At 52.0% G+C, this 17187-nt stretch overlaps 2 protein-coding genes, 1 long non-coding RNA gene and 2 pseudogenes across 3 annotated transcripts; 3 read left to right on the top strand and 2 right to left on the bottom strand.

The window, feature by feature from the left end:
- LOC120698399 (ammonium transporter 2 member 1) lies at window positions 1-3482 on the top strand. The gene is made up of 3 exons (XM_039981973.1): window positions 1-958; window positions 1659-1944; window positions 2610-3482. The coding sequence occupies exons 1-3, from the start codon at window positions 332-334 to the stop codon at window positions 3170-3172; spliced, it is 1476 nt and encodes a 491-aa protein (XP_039837907.1). The 5' UTR covers window positions 1-331; the 3' UTR covers window positions 3173-3482.
- Window positions 3483-4302: 820 nt separating this feature from the next.
- On the bottom strand, window positions 4303-5196 carry LOC120700729 (translation initiation factor IF-2-like). The gene has a single exon (XM_039984967.1). The coding sequence runs from the start codon at window positions 5194-5196 to the stop codon at window positions 4303-4305; it is 894 nt and encodes a 297-aa protein (XP_039840901.1).
- Window positions 5197-9181: 3985 nt separating this feature from the next.
- On the top strand, window positions 9182-13099 carry LOC120698398. The gene is made up of 2 exons (XR_005684834.1): window positions 9182-12187; window positions 12315-13099. It is a non-coding gene; the product is annotated as an uncharacterized LOC120698398 (long non-coding RNA).
- A 924-nt stretch (window positions 13100-14023) lies between these two features.
- LOC120698397 lies at window positions 14024-15205 on the bottom strand (annotated as a pseudogene).
- Window positions 15206-15323: 118 nt separating this feature from the next.
- On the top strand, window positions 15324-17187 carry LOC120698396 (annotated as a pseudogene).

The following is a 17187-nucleotide window of genomic DNA, read 5'->3' as shown; positions in this document are numbered from 1 at the left end:
CGCGCCGTGTGCCATTCGTGGCTGCCGGGTTGACCTTCCTGGCCGGGTCTCTCTTCTTCCTCTCGCAATCCAATTGCTCGCTTCATGCCGCTCACGAACTCCCCTCCAATTACGATCCACTTGGTTTGCTTAAACTGCATGGTTAATCGCACATCAAGCCACGGGCCAGCTTAATCTCCCGTATAAAAGTCCCACCAGTCGCATCGTACTAAGGTTAAACGCGCAGCTAGCTAGCCAGCCAGCCACACCACCGGGTCCGCGTCTGCTCCCGGCCCGCCCGCCGGCACCGGGGCACGCGCAGCACTCGTGCGGTGAGCTCAGCTCAGGTGCCATGGCGGCGTCCGGCGGCGCGTACGCGGCGCAGCTCCCGGCGGTGCCGGAGTGGCTGAACAAGGGCGACAACGCGTGGCAGCTGACGGCGGCGACGCTGGTGGGCATCCAGTCCATGCCGGGGCTGGTGGTGCTGTACGGCAGCATCGTGAAGAAGAAGTGGGCCGTGAACTCGGCCTTCATGGCGCTCTACGCATACGCCTCGTCGCTGCTGGTGTGGGTGCTGGTGGGCTTCCGCATGGCGTTCGGGGAGCGCCTGCTCCCGTTCTGGGGCAAGGCCGGGGTGGCGCTCTCCCAGGACTACCTGGTCCGCCGCGCCGCGCTCTCGGCCACGGCGCACGGCGCCACGCCGCGCACCGAGCCCTTCTACCCGGAGGCCACGCTGGTGCTGTTCCAGTTCGAGTTCGCCGCCATCACGCTGGTGCTCCTCGCCGGCTCCGTCCTGGGCCGCATGAACATCAAGGCCTGGATGGCCTTCACCCCGCTCTGGCTCCTCTTCTCCTACACCGTCGGCGCCTTCAGCCTCTGGGGCGGCGGCTTCCTCTACCACTGGGGCGTCATCGACTACTCCGGCGGATACGTCATCCACCTCTCCTCCGGCGTCGCCGGCTTCACCGCCGCCTACTGGGTAATACGCCTTCCATCAATTTCAAATTCTTTGCGATCACATCCCCGCGTCGTCTTCGCCGGAATCGTGACGTCACTCGGTCCCGGCCGGGCCGGCCGGCGGGCGAGGTCGCCTAACTAACGTGTTGGGTAGGCGTAGACTGCATCGTGCCAGTTTGACCCAGCAGCCAGTGCGGATTCCTCGCGGAGACGCATCACGCACGCAGCGGCTGTGGGAATGCATGCACGGAAGGGTGCCCAACTGCCCCCCGCATCGCAGATTCGCAATAGCAGAATCAGCAGCGTGTCTAGATTCAAAGTCATCCAGGAAGAAATTAATGCGCCCCCCTTGCAGATATTTTTCTTCTCCTCCTCCTCCTCCTCCTCCTCCTTTGGAAAATCGCATGTGACATTAGTAGCATGTCGCTGATGACCGCGCGGAAAAAGGCCAGCAACTTTTTTAACTCGAGGAGCATGTGAACAAGTTGGACGGCGGCCTCCCCCTTTCAGCGGTGGCGACGGCAGCCGCCGATGGGGGGTCACCTCTGCCACTTGCGGTGTCGCTGACGACCCCAGCTGTTTCGGGTCTCGATCGACCGTTCTCGTTTCGCGATGGCAGGAGAACGCGACCGCAAGAAAAGAGTCGATTTCCTGCCATGGATGATGGATAATATTATGTGATGTGATGTGATGACCGTTGGTCGCGTGCGTGCGGCTGGCAGGTGGGCCCGCGGCTGAAGAGCGACCGGGAGCGCTTCTCCCCGAACAACATCCTGCTGATGATCGCCGGCGGCGGGCTGCTGTGGATGGGCTGGGCCGGGTTCAACGGCGGCGCGCCCTACGCCGCCAACATCGCCGCGTCCGTGGCCGTGCTCAACACCAACGTCTCCGCCGCCACCAGCCTCCTCACCTGGACCTGCCTCGACGTCATCTTCTTCGGCAAGCCGTCCGTCATCGGCGCCGTGCAGGGCATGATGACGGGGCTCGTCTGCATCACCCCCGGAGCAGGTACATCTCACCCCACCCGTTCATCCAGTCCAGGATAGCCGTAGCAAGGGCGTACGGCCCTTTTCCCCTCTCCGTACATCTCCGGAAGCTTCGACGACCTCGCGTACGGGTCGCGTACGCCGAGACGACATGCATCCTGCTGCTGCTGAATTGCTACTGGCCACTAGGTCGTTGGAGCATCCGGCGTTTGGCTGCATCCATCCATCAGGTTTCGTTTCAGCGTCGAGTGATCGGAACGGATGACAAAAACTAATCCGCAGTCAAAAGAGGACGGTGGAAAAACACGCAACAGGTAGCCAATCGCGCGGGCGGCAGGCTCGCTCGTAGGAAAACGAACACCGCCGCGTCACGACGTATAACTGGATTTGTTTTTCCCCTTAATCTGTTCTGCGTGCGCGATGGCTACCTTTTCCTACTCCGAGTAGCCGCGCTCACTAGTCGCCGTGTCAATACTTTTAGTCTTTTACGCGACACGATTGGACGCCTTAATGCAAGCTAAGCATTTGTTAATTAGCTGATGTAAACATATCTGAATCGGATTAGAGAGTGACAATAGTAGTCAGACGGTGTGGTAGTACCGTAGTAGTAGTAGTAGTTTTTCATCTCAAAATTTCTGTGAAATTTGAATTTCTATCTTTTTTTATCGTGCGTGTGGACACGCGCAGGGCTGGTGCAGACATGGGCGGCGGTGATCATGGGCGTGTTCGCGGGCAGCGTGCCGTGGTTCACCATGATGATCCTGCACAAGAAGTCGGCGCTGCTGATGCGGGTGGACGACACGCTGGCGGTGTTCCACACGCACGCCGTCGCGGGCCTGCTGGGCGGCGTCCTCACGGGGCTGCTGGCCACGCCGGGGCTCCTGGAGATCGAGTCCCCCGTGCCGGGCCTCCGCGGCGCCTTCTACGGCGGCGGCATCCGGCAGGTCGGGAAGCAGCTGGCGGGCGCCGCGTTCGTGGTGGCGTGGAACGTCGTGGTCACCTCGCTCATCCTGCTCGCCATCGGCCTGGTGGTGCCGCTGCGGATGCCCGACGAGCAGCTCATGATCGGCGACGACGCCGCGCACGGGGAGGAGGCCTACGCGCTCTGGGGCGACGGGGAGAAGTTCGACGCCACGCGGCACGACGCGTCCAGGGTCGGTGGCGGCGGCGCCGGCGGCATGGAGAGGGACGGCTCGGTGGAGCAGCGGCTCTCGGGCATGGGAGCCAGGGGCGTCACCATCCAGCTGTAGGAATGGAGCGTGACTCGTGAGGGGAGGGTAGGTTTTGCTGTTATCTCCTGTTGTTGTATCTGGAGGATGGATCGATGTTGGCCATCGGTCTTCAATCTAACTGGCGATGAAGAAAAATTCGATTGTTTCCTAGGCACAGGCCATTTTTTTGTCAGGAAAAGATCGATGGTGTCTTTAGCAGATAACTTCTTCACAACCATCATGTATCATATTTCATCGTATATTTGGGCCAGAGTGGGCATCGTGTTACTAAACAGCGTGTATCCTAAGAGCAAGTTTAATAAGCTTGGCGATAAGCCAAGCTGACTCATCCACAGATCAATTCTAGAGATGGTTTATACAATAACTTAGGCTGTTCGCGTACTCCATTTACTACACTAGACCCACTCGATTGGTGTTCTTTGTCAGATAAACAGTGGAGGGAGCTCGGCGATGGCAGCAGCGACAAGCTGCCTTCTCTCTCTTCCTCTCTCTCTTCCATGTCAGCCTGTTGTGCTGAGCTGTCATACTCCAAATCCACTCTCTAAATAGAATATTCTGTCCTGGTCATCGAGATTATCTACTCTATATTCAGTTTCTCCGCGCTCATCCATTATCTATATCTCCTCTCTATACCAACTACCGCTGCGGGACCTACATATCAGAATTTTTTATTTTTTCCCTCCCGAGTCCCGACAGCCCCTTCCTCCCTCTCTCTCTCCGGCATTTCCGCCTCCAATCGCCGGCGGAGCATGCCTGCTCGAGCCCCGGCGGTGCGCCGCGAGGAGCTGCCCCGGAGCTCCCTCCCGGCCAGATCCGCGCCCCTCCATCTCCCTTCCCTCTCGCGCGGGCGACGGTCAGCGCGCGGCGGCCGGTGCGCACCAGAGACCGCGGCAGCCTGCGCACCGGCGGCAGGGGCCTCGAGCTTCGCCGCGCTGGCTAGAGTCCTCGGCGTCCCTCCCCTCCTAGCCTCCTCCCTCCTTCTTCATCTCACCACGGCCGAGCTGCAGCGGGCGTCTAGGCATGGAGGGGCCCTGCGGCGTGCGGTAGCGCGGCCGGGGCGCCCCGCGGCATGTGGCGTCGTGGCGGTGCGGGGGACGGACCGGTGCGGCGAGGGCCTGAGCACAGTGTGGGAACATGGCGGCGGCAACTCAAGCTTGGCGGCACGGCGGAGCCGGGGACCCGCCCCCGGCGGCGGGCCTCTCGGTAGCCAGGCCGTGGCGGCGCGCGGAGGCGCCGGGCGCCCGGGCCAGCGGCGGCCAGGCCGCGGCGGCGCCGGGCCAGATGAGGGCGCCTCCTCCCTGCTTCCGCCGGCGACCCGCCCCGCCGCCCTCCTCCCTCCTCGCACCTCCCTCCGTCGGGGACGCGGCGGAGGCACAGCGGGGGCGTGGCCATTGCGCCGCTCCTCCCTCACCAGTGGGCCTAGGAGCTGCCGCGTCGCCTCCTCCCTCTCCGCGCCGGGCCGGAGGGCAAGGAGCTACGGCGGCCCCTCTCGTGCCCCCTCCGTGCGGCCCCTCCCCTGCTCCGAGCGGCGCGGGGCGAGCGGGTCTGGGCGGGGCGGAGGCCGCGACGGGCCTGGCGGTGGCGGGCACGGGGCCATGGCGCACGGGCCAGGCGGCGAGCGCGGGGCCATGGTGAGGCGGTGGCGGCGCGACCATGGCGAGGCAGGGCGGGCTCGCGCGGGGCCGCGGTGGCGGGTGCGCGCGCGGCGACCTGATTCGGTGTCCCCCGTGCCGGCGAGCTGCCACCTCCCTCCCCCAGTGAGGTGCGCGGGCAGAGCTCGACGACGCCGCCCCCTGGAGCTCGCACGCGGGGCGCCGTCCCACCTTCTCGTCTTCCTCGCGGGCGGTGCGGCTGTGCGGGTCTCCGCTTCCCGTCCCAAGGAGGAGGACCCCGCTCGCGAGGAGGAGCAACCCCGGCGGTGGCGGTGGAGCTCCGGCCTCCTCTTCCTCGACGCCGTGCCGGCGCCCCTCATCCCCCATCTTCCCTTCGTGCGGGGACGGGTCGTTGGGATTGCGCGCCGGTGCGTGGGCCCTGCGCCACATCGATGCGTGGCGTTGCTTCTCCACCCTCGGTAGATTTGGCGCAAAAAAGTTCCCTCGCTAGCTTACCGCACCATATAGAGAGTTCCGCTGCAGCAATTTTTTCTCCAAACTCCAACTGAGGTACAGAGCGGGATGCAGTACCCGCTGCGGACAGCTTTATTGGGCTTGCTCTAAACGGGCCGCATGTATCGTCGCGCGCCCGGTCAAAACTCCTGCCTCGATTGCTCTAAACGGGTAGCCTTGCGGAACGGCGCGCTCGTTCAAATCCATCATCCATCGACATTAAGTTGTGAAGCTGCGCTCACCCACGCGTTCTTCATTCTTCAAATCAATGTGATGACAAAGGTATTATTAGATTTCTCCCTACCCTACGTATTAGCTTCTTCCGTTTCTGCAAATTAGCTTATGAGTTATGATCCGTGCCCCTGTTTGTGTTGGTGATTAAGACCACTCTCTATTGCCGGTGCCCGACAATGTCAGTCTCTGCTTGAGATGTCAATATTATTCCCATTATCTCTTCGACAGAGATTATTGCATTTGTGGATGTCAGTCTCTGCTTGAGATGTCCATGTGTGTAGGATTTTGGTATCAATGCTCATACGTTTCAGATTATGTTATAATACTCCCTCCGTATAGGATATGATTGTGCATTTCAAGGAGTGATTAATTAGGGTAGAGTTTTTCCCATTTCCCTTATTAAATAGGATTGTGGGTGTATCCTAAACAAGAATTGCACGCAGTTCAATTGGTTAACGCAGTGATTCCCGAGACATGAGGTCTCATTATCGATTTCTCTTGGGCGCAACTTTTTGCCGTTCACATCGATTTTGCATGGGACTGTGCATTTGGCTACATGGTGCCCGCTGGGAGATTTGTTGCCGTTTGTTGGGCTACATGGCGTGTGAGAGATTTGCTGTTGTGGTTTGCATTCTGGAGCGCGCTTCCTGGCTGTGTTATTTTTGCCTGGTGCACATGCTGGCCATGCTTTCTTTTGCAAGTTTGTTGCATCGCGCACTTCCTCACTCGACCACTAGATTTTTTTTGCCTCCGTGAATTTTTTTTGCCTAGCACACATGATGGTTGACAAATGACAACGGTTGGGTTCCCGCATTCCTCCTATTTGAACCCCCCCCCCCCCCCCCCAACACACACACCTGCAACTCTCCAGAACATCAAACCAAACAGGCAGCGTCATACTCACATATGGCCATTTCATTTGATCTAAACTCTCTAGAACATCAAACCAAACAGCCAGCGTCACACTCACAGATGGTCATTTCATTTGATCTAAACGAGGTTTCTTTGGAAGATGAAGATGGACGACGGTTGGCAAATGAAGACGAACAGCCGCTGGAGGATGCAGACGGACAGCCACTGGAGGATGCAGACAGCCTCCGTCATATTCATATTCCATTCTTCCTTTTGATTGGATTTCATTTGAACCTGCCACTAGACGAGTTTGGCACAGTTGATTTCAATTTCATTCAAAACATCACTTGTAAGTAAAAGTTCACTCATTTTTTATTTTGCAAGTAATAAAAAACATGCTGATTTGGATTGAATGTTTTTTTACACTTAGAACATGTTGGTGAAGTAAACCATAGAAGTAAATAAATGTCAGAAGATCTCAGAAAACAAAACAGGTTTATCAAGCTTTGTTGGCTAGAAGCAAGAATGAGAATCTAGGCAAGAAAGATATTAAAATTGTTGCTGATCAGTTTGGCCTTCACATTCTATCAGTTCAGCGTTTCTGGAAGCGAGGTAAAATACAACTTGCAAACTTTGTTCCGGTTGTGGTTTCTAGTCTAAAGAAGGGTAGAGTTGACGGTAAGGCAATCCCTGTTGATATGGAAGCATTGCGCAACATTCCTCTAAAGAAAAGAATGACCATAGAGGATGTGTGTACCAAACTTAACATGAGCAAATGAAATATTCAAAAGTATTTGAAAAAAAGTTTGCTTAGGCACCACTCTAGTAGCATCAACCATATCTCACTGAAGCTAACAAGAAGTCTAGGTTAAAATGGTGTGTTGATATGATTAAGAGGGGTTTGTTTGGCTTTCCAAGGTTTAAGGATATTTTAAACTTTGTGTTCATCGATGAAAAATGGTTCTACCTCTCTCAAAAATTTGAAAAATATTATTTGTTGCCCAAAGAAGATGATTTCCATCGGACTAGTAAGAACAAGAATTACATTCCTAGGCTCATGTTCTTGTGTGTTTGTGCTCGGCCAAGGTTTAGGGATGGGGAGTGCATTTTTTATGGTAGGATTGGTTGTTTTCTACTTGTCACTTATGAACCGGCTATAAAAGGTAAACAGAGAACCAATCGTGCCCGTGGAGAGTTGGTTTATGAAGCCCATAACTTCGATCACAAGAGATGTGATTAGAGATTGCATGATCAACAACATGTTGCCTGCCATTTGAGCCAAATGGACAAGAAAAGATGTGGGCAAACCGATTTTCATTCAACAGGATAATGCACCTTCCCATTTAAAATTGGATGATCCAACTTTTTGTGAGGCTGCTAAGCAAGATGGATTTGATATTCTTCTAATTTGTCAACCCCCAAATTCTCCAAATTTCAACATTCTTGACTTGGATTTTTTTTTCGAGCTATTCAAGCAATTCAATATAAGAATAATGCAAAAACAATACAAGCCTTTAATTCTAGCAGTGCAAGAGGTTTGATCAAATTGTTCACACATGTTTCTTTTTTTCTTCAAAACCTAATTTTCTCGAGAAAATTGTTATTATAGGATCCCAAACAGCTGACTTTGCTATTATAGGACTCCTAACGTTCGCTTCGCAAAAACAAACACCCGAAACATTTGCACTTCGAAATACATGACATTATGATCATTTTATTTCATTTTATAATCCTAAATACATGTTTGCAATGCTTTAGGGGGAGTTCACTTAAATATGTGCATTGGCATTTGATGCCACTTTGAGATATTCATGCACATATTTAGGGGGAGCTCTCCTATCTCTTGATTTACATTTCATACATCTTATTCCTGCCAAATTGGTATTGTCATCAATCACCAAAAAGGGGGAGATTAAAAGTGCATCTAGGCCCCTAAATTGATTTTGGTGATTCTTGACAATCACAATTTGGATATGATACTTTCAATAAGATGTGTGCAGGAATAAATGAAAATAATCAAGAAGAAGATGAAAGGAACGCCCCTAATTCAAATTTATTGTATGGTGGATTCTATCGGAGTTTTAATTCTATTTTTTGGTTTGAAATTGAGTATAGGACCACCGTACTATCAAGGGAGATGCGTTTGATTGATCTAGGTCGTTAAAATGTTATATTGAGATGATTTATACACTTGAGAGACACGTTTTTCACTCACAAATCACTTGTGCACAGAAATTTCTGCACAGCGCTGGATTCTCTCTAGACACGACCAGGGTTAAATTTTCCGACCGGTCGCCCCTAACCGCCGGGGTCCGGTTCCGGCTAACCGGACCGGTTAGTCCGGTTACCAGTCGGAACCGGACAAACACAAATTTGAATTCAAATTCCCCCGTTGAAACGGTTCTAACCGGTATACCGGCCGGATATACCGGTTTACCGGCCGGTTTGACCGGTTTACGGCTGGTTTGACTGATAACCGGTCAAATTCAAAAATTTTTTCTTTTTTTTCTTTAAATTCAAATGCTCGCAAAGTATACTAAATAAATGTTTGTATAACATATTTTAGTCTAAATGAACCCTCCAACCCTCTTTTGTACTACTTTTACATTGTATTTGTATACTTTTGTATACACGTTTTTTTGTTTAACTTCAAATCCCCGCAAACTATACTAAATGAACGAATTTTTGAGAAAATTTGACACCATTAAATTCATCGCACCTTGAAGTATTTTTAGGAATTTTTCATTTTTTTGAATTTAAATTTAAATTTTGAATTTGGGCCGGTTTGGTACCGGCCCAAACCGGAACCGGACCGGACCGGTTCCCACCGGTTAGGTAAACCCTGGACACGGCCGGATGATCCGGCCTGGCCCCTGCGGTTTGTGAGCGCCAGACTCTCTGGACACGGCCGGGTGATCCGGCCCTAGACCGGATGATCCGGCCCTTGCAGTTTGTGAGCGCCCGAACCTCTCTGTCCAAGTCCGGAAGATCCGGCCCTACCCCAGATGATCCGAACCTGTAACTTTCTGAGCGCCCGGTAGTCTATGAGTGACTCCGGATGATCCGGACCTATATCGGATGATCCGAACCTGGGAGTTTTCGAGTGTGTTTTAGCCTATTCTGTTACCCATCCGGATTATCCGAGGATACCCCGGATGATCCGGAACCCACAGAAAACACACATAACGGTCACCTGCGGGGGTGGGGCTATAAATACCCCTCACCCCCCCCCCCTCAGTTACTCCTCTCTGCCCTCACGACCAACCTAGTTCCAAAAGCATTCATTCCTTCACTCCTCTCCCTCCAAGATCTTGATTCTAGCAAGGATTCACCTAGGGATTGAGAGGAAGTGAGATTCGCGGGTTGGTGTGTGAGCACTCCGTGAGCTTTCACTCGTTCATCTCAAGAAGCACTTGAAGCAACCTTTAATTCGTCGATTCACATTCTTTACTCTTGGAGCTTTGCTCCTAGACGGTTAGAGGTGCCGGTGAGCTCCCATTCTTTTGTGGTTGAGCCTCCGGAAGTTTGTATTACCTCTTCTCTTCGTGAGAAGAATAGTAAATGACTCAATCCTCCTACGTGGTTGATTGGGCGAGGAAAAAGGGTTATAGGGCAATCCTGCTCTTTATGAGCCCCTCAACGGAGATGTAGCTCCTTCGTGGAGTGAACTTCGGGATAAATCTTATGTCTCCTTTACTTTTGTTATTCATATTGTTCTTGAGCTCGTTTTGACCCGATCTACTTTTTAGTAGCATATCTCTTGTGTAGAACTTATTCTCAGGCTTGTTTACTTCATTTGTCAACTTCGTATTCAAACAGAATCGTCAAAAGCTGAGTAGATTTCAAATCTCGTACAAGATTCTTTTTTGCTGTTGGATCATCCGACCCTACGCAGGATCATCCGGGCCTAAGAAGGACCGGAAGATCCGATGTAAGGCCGGATCATCCGGACCTGATGTTTTCCTGCCAAGTTTTTTCAGGAAATTTTTAAACAGGCCTATTCACCCCCTCCCCCTTTAGGCCTTGTGTCGATCCTTTCACTCATGCCGGATGATCCGAACCTGTGAGTTTTCGAGTGTGTTTTTGCCTATTCTATTACTTGCTCTGATGATCTGGTGTTACGCCGAATGATCCGGGTATTCCAGAAAACACACATAACGGTCATGTGTGGGGGTGAGAGTATATATACCCCTTCACCCCCCCTCATTTACTTCTCTCTGCCTCCACGACCAACCACGCCTCCATATCATTCATTCCTCCACTCTCTTCCATCCAAAAGCTTGATTCTTGCAAGGATTCACCTAGGGATTGAGAGGGAGTGAGATTTGTAGGTTGAGGTGTGAGCACTTTGTGAGATTCACTCATTCATCTCAAGAAGCACTTAAAGCATCCTTTGATTCATCGATTCACGTTTATTACTCTTGGAGCTTTGCTCCTAGACGGTTAGAGGTGCCGGTGAGCTCCCATTCTTTTGTGGTTTGAGCCTCTGGAATTTTGTATTACACCCTCTCTTTGTGAGAACAATAGTAGGTGACTCAATCCTCCTTGGTGGTCGATTGGGTGAGAAAAAGGGTTATAGGGCAACCCTGCTCTTTGTGAGCACCTCAACGGAGATGTAGCTCCTTTGTGGAGTGAACTTCGGGATAAATCTTGCTTCTCCTTTACTTACTGTTGTTCATTGTTCTTGAGCTTGTTTTGACCCGATCTACTTGTTAGTAGCTTATCTCTTGTATAGAACTTGCTCGCATGCTTAGTTACTTCATTTGTCAACTTTGTATTCAAAGAGAATATTCAAAAGCTAAGTAGAATTCAATTCTCGTACAAAATTCCCTCCTCCTGTCGGAAGATCCGACCCAACGCCGGATCATCCGGGCCTGGGAAGGCTGGAAGATCCGACATAAAGGCTGGATCATCCGACACTGATGATTTTCTGTCAAGTTTTTCATAATTTTTTTTTAATAAGCCTATTCACCCCCCCTCTAGGCCTAGTGCCGATCCTTTCAGCTATGCAGCCCAATGAATGGCAACAATTCTCCCAGCGCGCACCATGCAGCCTAACCCACAATCCCATGTAAAGTCGACGTGCACGGCAAAAAGTTGCACCCGCAAGGAATCGATCCTGAGACCTCACGTATCGAGAATCGCTGCTAACCAATTGAATTGCATGCATTTCTTGTCTAGGATACACCTGCAACCCTATTTAATAAGGGAAACAAGGAAAACTCTACCCTAATTAATCACTCCTTGGTATGCACAATCATGTCCTAAACTACCTCTAAATCCTATACGGAGGGAGTATGTCCTAACAAATTCTGCATTGATATGTACACAAATACAAGCAGCAGATCAGAACAGGCAAAGTGGACTTGGTCTTGTTCCTCGGTAAGCTTCAACATTTAAAAGGTGTATTTTTTCTTTACTATTCCATATTATTAGTTCATACGTATTTAGGTCGTTTTGTTTGCCGGATATATGTGCAAATGCTTTGTCAGCTATGTTCTTTCAAAAAATTTCATTGGTACTCGATAACAATTGAGATCACAGTCTGCAGTGCATCTTCTCATAATTTCTGAAAGTCCTTTTCAAGAATCATGGAGGGGAAATAACTTTGTTGTTTGCAGGGTTAGCTATCCAACTTGCCATCTGAATTTTGATTTGGCATGCCTTCATCTAATCCAAGAATCATGGAGGGGAAATGACTTTGTTGCTTGCAGGGTTAGCTATTCAACTTGCCATCTGAATTTTGATTTGGCATGCCTTCATCTAATCCATGAATCATGGAGGGGAAACGACTTTGTTGCTTGCAGGGTTAGCTATCCAACTTGCCATCTGAATTGATTTGGTATGCCCTTCATCTAATCTGATGAATGTATATGTGTGGTTGACCTTTTTTTTCAAAAAAAAACTGGTTTCTATCAAAATACACATCGAAAGATTGGTGTTCAAAGGAGGTTCGATGTTTCTTGCAGGTTAGATATGATTTACGTGACTAGCTAACATAGTAGTACATGTGGTTTACTATGGGAGAAGGAAGATTCCATGATTCTTGCAAGTTAAGTCTAGCAATTCAGCATTATGACATACGTAGCAATTACTGATTTCTTATTTTTCTGAATTAACAACAATCATTTGACATGCTTTGGCGAGTATGGATTCTAAAAAAAATAGTCATGTGTGGTTAGGAAGTTTCCTATGGATAAATGACCATAAAGTACATGATTATGCTTCATAGATATTTTTTCAACTGCAAAATCCTGTCTGTATCTGCGTTTCATCATTAGTGTACAGATGAAAATGTCACCAGCCACATTGCTCCGCATGAGTAGCCAGAGCAGCAACTCATTATTACCGATTGCCCAATTTGCCCAGTTGGGTCTACTAAATTTCTAGAACTAGTGATTTTTTTATTCCAATATCTCACTTTCTTTCTAGGAAAGCAAGATTCTAAATCTGTTGGACATGAAGATATGTAAGTAGTTGCAGGAGCCTGAGGGTGTGGGAGCAGTTGGTTTGGGACATTTGCGGTTGTACGACACCAAGAATATGGAAGCAACTGGCTGTATAAATGGACTAGAAATAAAAAGTTTCCTATGATATTGATTTGAAAGAAAATGTATGTCTGAGCATTCTGAATTATAGGTTAACTATTGCCTTTGGATCACTAGATCGTGTATGTTTGAACAAGAAGAAAGAGAGGCCAGGTGTGTACTGCTGTATTATAATCTAACATAGGTAAGTTATCTTGTTAGATTCATGTTACTTGTCACCAAATCATATTTTAATCTTTTAATTGTCTATGATATGATCCAGCCTCATGTTCTTGAGGAGCAACTCAGTCGTTCAACAATTTGGCGACCACTCTCACAAGGTCTATGTTTGACAGTATGGTAACACTGACAGGGAGAAATTTGCCCTGTGTTTTTTAGAAAAAAAAAGAAAAGTTCCGGCGGTGGCATCGTGGGGAGAGAAGTGTGTGTGTGGGTGGGGGGGGGGGGGCGGCCAGCAACAGTTCTGATTCTAGAGAAGCTGGACTAATAGATTATTGCATCGTAGCTATATATATATATATATATATATATATATATATATATATATATATATATATATATATATATATATATACACACGTTTGTTGACGTGTTAAAAGTTTAACATAGATCCTGCTTGCTCCATTTAAGTACATTTTTCATCAAAGTTTAACATAGATCCCGCTTGCTCCATTTAAGTACATTTTTCATCTCGAATAGAAGCTGCGAGGTTTTTTCCCCTTCAGTATTGTCCTCCAATGATCAGTTGTAGTATGGTGTCTATTATTTAAAAATGCTAACCGGTCGATTTATATAGTTTATTACTTTGGAATTTTTAGAATTTACCACCCGTAGCAAAGGGTATGGATCTAGTCAATCCCTAAAACGGAAACGATCCAGCCACTAGAACCGTGCAAGGTCGCCGTCACCTTTCCACGGTGACTTCCCCCATCCCCATTCCGGCCGCGGCCGCCTGCTCTCACTTCGCCGCCGCCGCCAAATTCCGCACACGATGACCCTCCGGCGCGGCACCCCGCCTGCAGGGCGTGGCGCCGTGGCCACCGCCATTTCCGAGATGTGTGTTCCCATCTGCCGCGCCAGTAGAAGCGACGGCGGCGGCAGCCGTCCACGTGCAAATGGTGAGCACCTTCTAGCGTCGTGACAAAGTGGATTTCAATCTCAAACACTACCCCAAAGATACCATACATCATGTCACGAGCACAAACTTTTTCGCCTTGTTCGGCTGGCGGATTCAGCCGGATTCAGCCAGCCACAACAGTATTTTTCTCTCACGCAAAATCAGCCCAGCCACCAGCCAACCAACCAGCCAATAGTATTTTCCTCTCACGCGAAATCAGCCAGCCATCCAGCCAACCGAACAAGGCCTTTATTAGGCACACCAAGAAGAGATATGCCAGGGCCCACGACACTACGTGGCGACGACTCCTTAGAACACGGCGACGGCAGTCAGCTCGGCCTCTCCCAGCACGTGCCCCTCGATGGCCTCCATGAGCTTATCCTTGGTCACCTGCAAAGATTAAAAAAAAATAGAAAATCATGGCACACCAGTCTGATCAGCACTCCAGTACGAGTACGCCAAGAAGATCCGGAGTCAGACTTCAGAAGAGAGCATCTCACCTTGTTGCCGAGGTGCAGCTCGTCGTCGAGCGCGTAGAGCTTGAACTGGATGCGGTGGCCGCGGGACGGCGGCACGGGCCCGCGCCACCCGGGCTGCTTCCAGTCGTTGACGCCCTCCTGCAGGCCGCCGAACTCGCGCCCCGCCGCGCCCTCCTTGCCGGAGAACCCCTCGGGGAGGCCCTTGGGCCTTGGTGTCGGGCGGGATGTTGGCCACCACCCAGTGCGTCCACGGCACGGCGGGGTCCGCGTCGATGTCCTGCGCCACCAGCGCCAGCGACCGCGTGCCCTCGGGGACGCCGTACCACTCCAGCGCCGGCGACATGTCCTTCTTCGCGCCCTGCCCCTCCGCCGTGTACTGCCGCGGCAGCCGCCCGTCGTGCGCCGCGATCGAGTGCGACACCAGCCTCAGGCTCTCCTGCGCCACCTGCGCCGCCGCGCTCGCTGACAGCCTCAGGCCCTCCTGCGCCATCTCGCCGCTGCCGTGCTCTTCTTGCTGCCTGCCTGCGATGCTCCGCGAGCTTCGTGGTGTGCGTTTGTCTCTGGCTGAACGCTCTAGTAGCTAGCTTGCTGGTTCTCTCGGGCTTCAAAGCGCGGGCTTTTAATAGCGGGAGCGGCGGCGGCGTGGGCGGACGCGTGTGGCCGCGGCGAGGGGGGTACGTGGTGTCGGCGCCTGGAGGCGTGTCGTGTTTTCCGGACGGGGAGAGGCGGGGGACCGAGGCGCCGGCCATGAGAAGATTCGAGAAATTTACAGGTCAAGCATCGCTTAGCACTGGAGAATTGGTTTACGCAGTTCAGAGTCCTTGCTTTGTCGAGATGCTTCTTCGAGTTTTGACGCTCGCGCCGTGCCTTTCCTGTTCGGATTTTTAGCTGGGCCTTATCTGTTCTTCTCTTGATGAACTATTTCAAATGTATTGGGCTTGGCCCGTTACCATCGGCCCAATAAATCTCCTCTCTGCTTCTTGCGCAACAACCTCCTCTGCCTTCCTCAAAAGAAAGAAAAAAGAAAAAAAAAAGCTCCTCTGCCCGTCGGCTTCCAGAACATAAAAGGTGGGGGACCCCGCGCCGCACCGCACCACCGCAACGTCTTCCAATCCCGGCGTCCCCCGCCGTCTTCCCTTCCGCAATCCACCGCCGAACCTGCCCCACAAGCCCCAACTGCCAACTCCTCGCCCCCCATGGCTGCGCCTCGGCCATGGGCGGAACTCCACTCCGACATGCTGCTCGAGATTTTCCGCCGCGTCCCCTGCGCAATCGACCGCGTCCACATGGCCGTCGCCTGCAACTCGTGGCTCGTGGTGCTCATGGCGACAGCCATGGATGCTCCGCCCCGGATCCTGTCGCTCTTCCTCCCGCCCGCCGACGCGACGGGCGTCTACTGCTACCTCAGCGGCTGCCGCGACCACCGCAAGTTCCCCGGCCCGCGCCACTTCGGCTCGTGCGACGGCTCCTGGCTCTTCCTCGCCTACGGCCAGACCCGCGGGCACCGGCTGCTCAACATCCGCACCGGAGGGTCCCACGCCGTCCCCAACGTGCTCGGGCTCCTGGATAGCGTCGCCGACCGATTCCACAACATGGTCATCCTCGCCGCCACCCTCTCGCTCCCACCGGACGACATGAAGTGCGTCGCCGCCGGCATCGTCGCCTATAAGCCGAACGCCGCCGCGCCGCGCCGGCGCCACTTCGCGTTCTGGCAGCTCGGCAATCAGGCGGCCTTCTGCTATGTTGAGCCTCAGTGCCTCACCCTAACGCGCCAGTTGGGCCGGGGTTAGAACCGGAGGACGTCGTGTACCACGATGGCTCCTTCCATTTCCTCACCCAAGGCGAACACATCCTCGAGTGCGCGCCGGACCTTGATGAAGATGGGACTGTCCTGGAAGTAGCAGTGGACACAATCCGCTTCCAGAACGGGGGGCGCAGCTACGCCGAGTTCGTCCGCGCTCGCTACCTCGTGGCGTCCCGCGAGGAACTGCTGATGGTCGTCAGGTTCGCTCCCAGTCCTCACGCGCCGACATCATCGTTCAAGGTGTTCCGGATGCTCCAACAGAAGATGCCAGACGACGGCAAGGAAAAGGCTGATGAGCACCATTGGTACTGGAGCGAGCTGGACACGCTGGGTGGCCGGATGCTGTTCGTGGGGCGAGGATGCTCCAGATCCTACGAGGTTGGTCAGTACCCGGGGTTCAAGGACGGCGTCTACTTCTTGGATGATGGGAGCTTCTACGACGACGAGATGATGTTCCGCGGTGTCAATGACAGGCGGTACCCTTGCAGCGACATCGGCAAGTGGTCGGAAGCCCCCCCCCCCCCCCCCCCCCCATGTCGAACGCTTCTTCCCGGAGCAGGGCCCTTCGTGCAACTCTCCTCCGGCTTGGCTTCTCCCTTGAGACGGCAGGTTTTTGGCCACGAACCTTTACCACCATTTGAGTTTGTGATGTTTGAGTGCCGTAGATGATGCGAGGGTTCGTCTTGTGGTAATTCTCAGTTGATGTTTGAGTGACTAGCGTTGCTACTAACCTGCAATTCGTTGGGATCGGATTTGAATTTGTCTGTGGTAGTGCTCAGTTTTTTACAATACGACTCTATCATGGAAATGGATTGATATGCATGTAAACTGAACTTGTTTGGATCGGGATCCTTAAATTCATTTAGCATTGGAAGAATGAATCAATTGATGCTA

This window comes from Panicum virgatum, chromosome 3K, assembly GCF_016808335.1.
Source record: "Panicum virgatum strain AP13 chromosome 3K, P.virgatum_v5, whole genome shotgun sequence".
NCBI lineage: Eukaryota > Viridiplantae > Streptophyta > Magnoliopsida > Poales > Poaceae > Panicum > Panicum virgatum.
The sequence above is the reverse complement of the archived record's forward strand: the minus strand, read 5'-3'. Positions and strand labels throughout refer to the sequence as shown.

Coding starts and splice junctions, on each gene's coding strand:
- LOC120698399 (XM_039981973.1), top strand. CDS start 332: ATGGCGGCGTCCGGCGGCGCGTACGCGGCGCAGCTCCCGGCGGTGCCG. Junction 959..1,658: donor GCTTCACCGCCGCCTACTGG/GTAATACGCCTT, acceptor TGCGGCTGGCAG/GTGGGCCCGCGGCTGAAGAG. Junction 1,945..2,609: donor CTGCATCACCCCCGGAGCAG/GTACATCTCACC, acceptor GGACACGCGCAG/GGCTGGTGCAGACATGGGCG.
- LOC120700729 (XM_039984967.1), bottom strand. CDS start 5,196: ATGTGGCGCAGGGCCCACGCACCGGCGCGCAATCCCAACGACCCGTCC.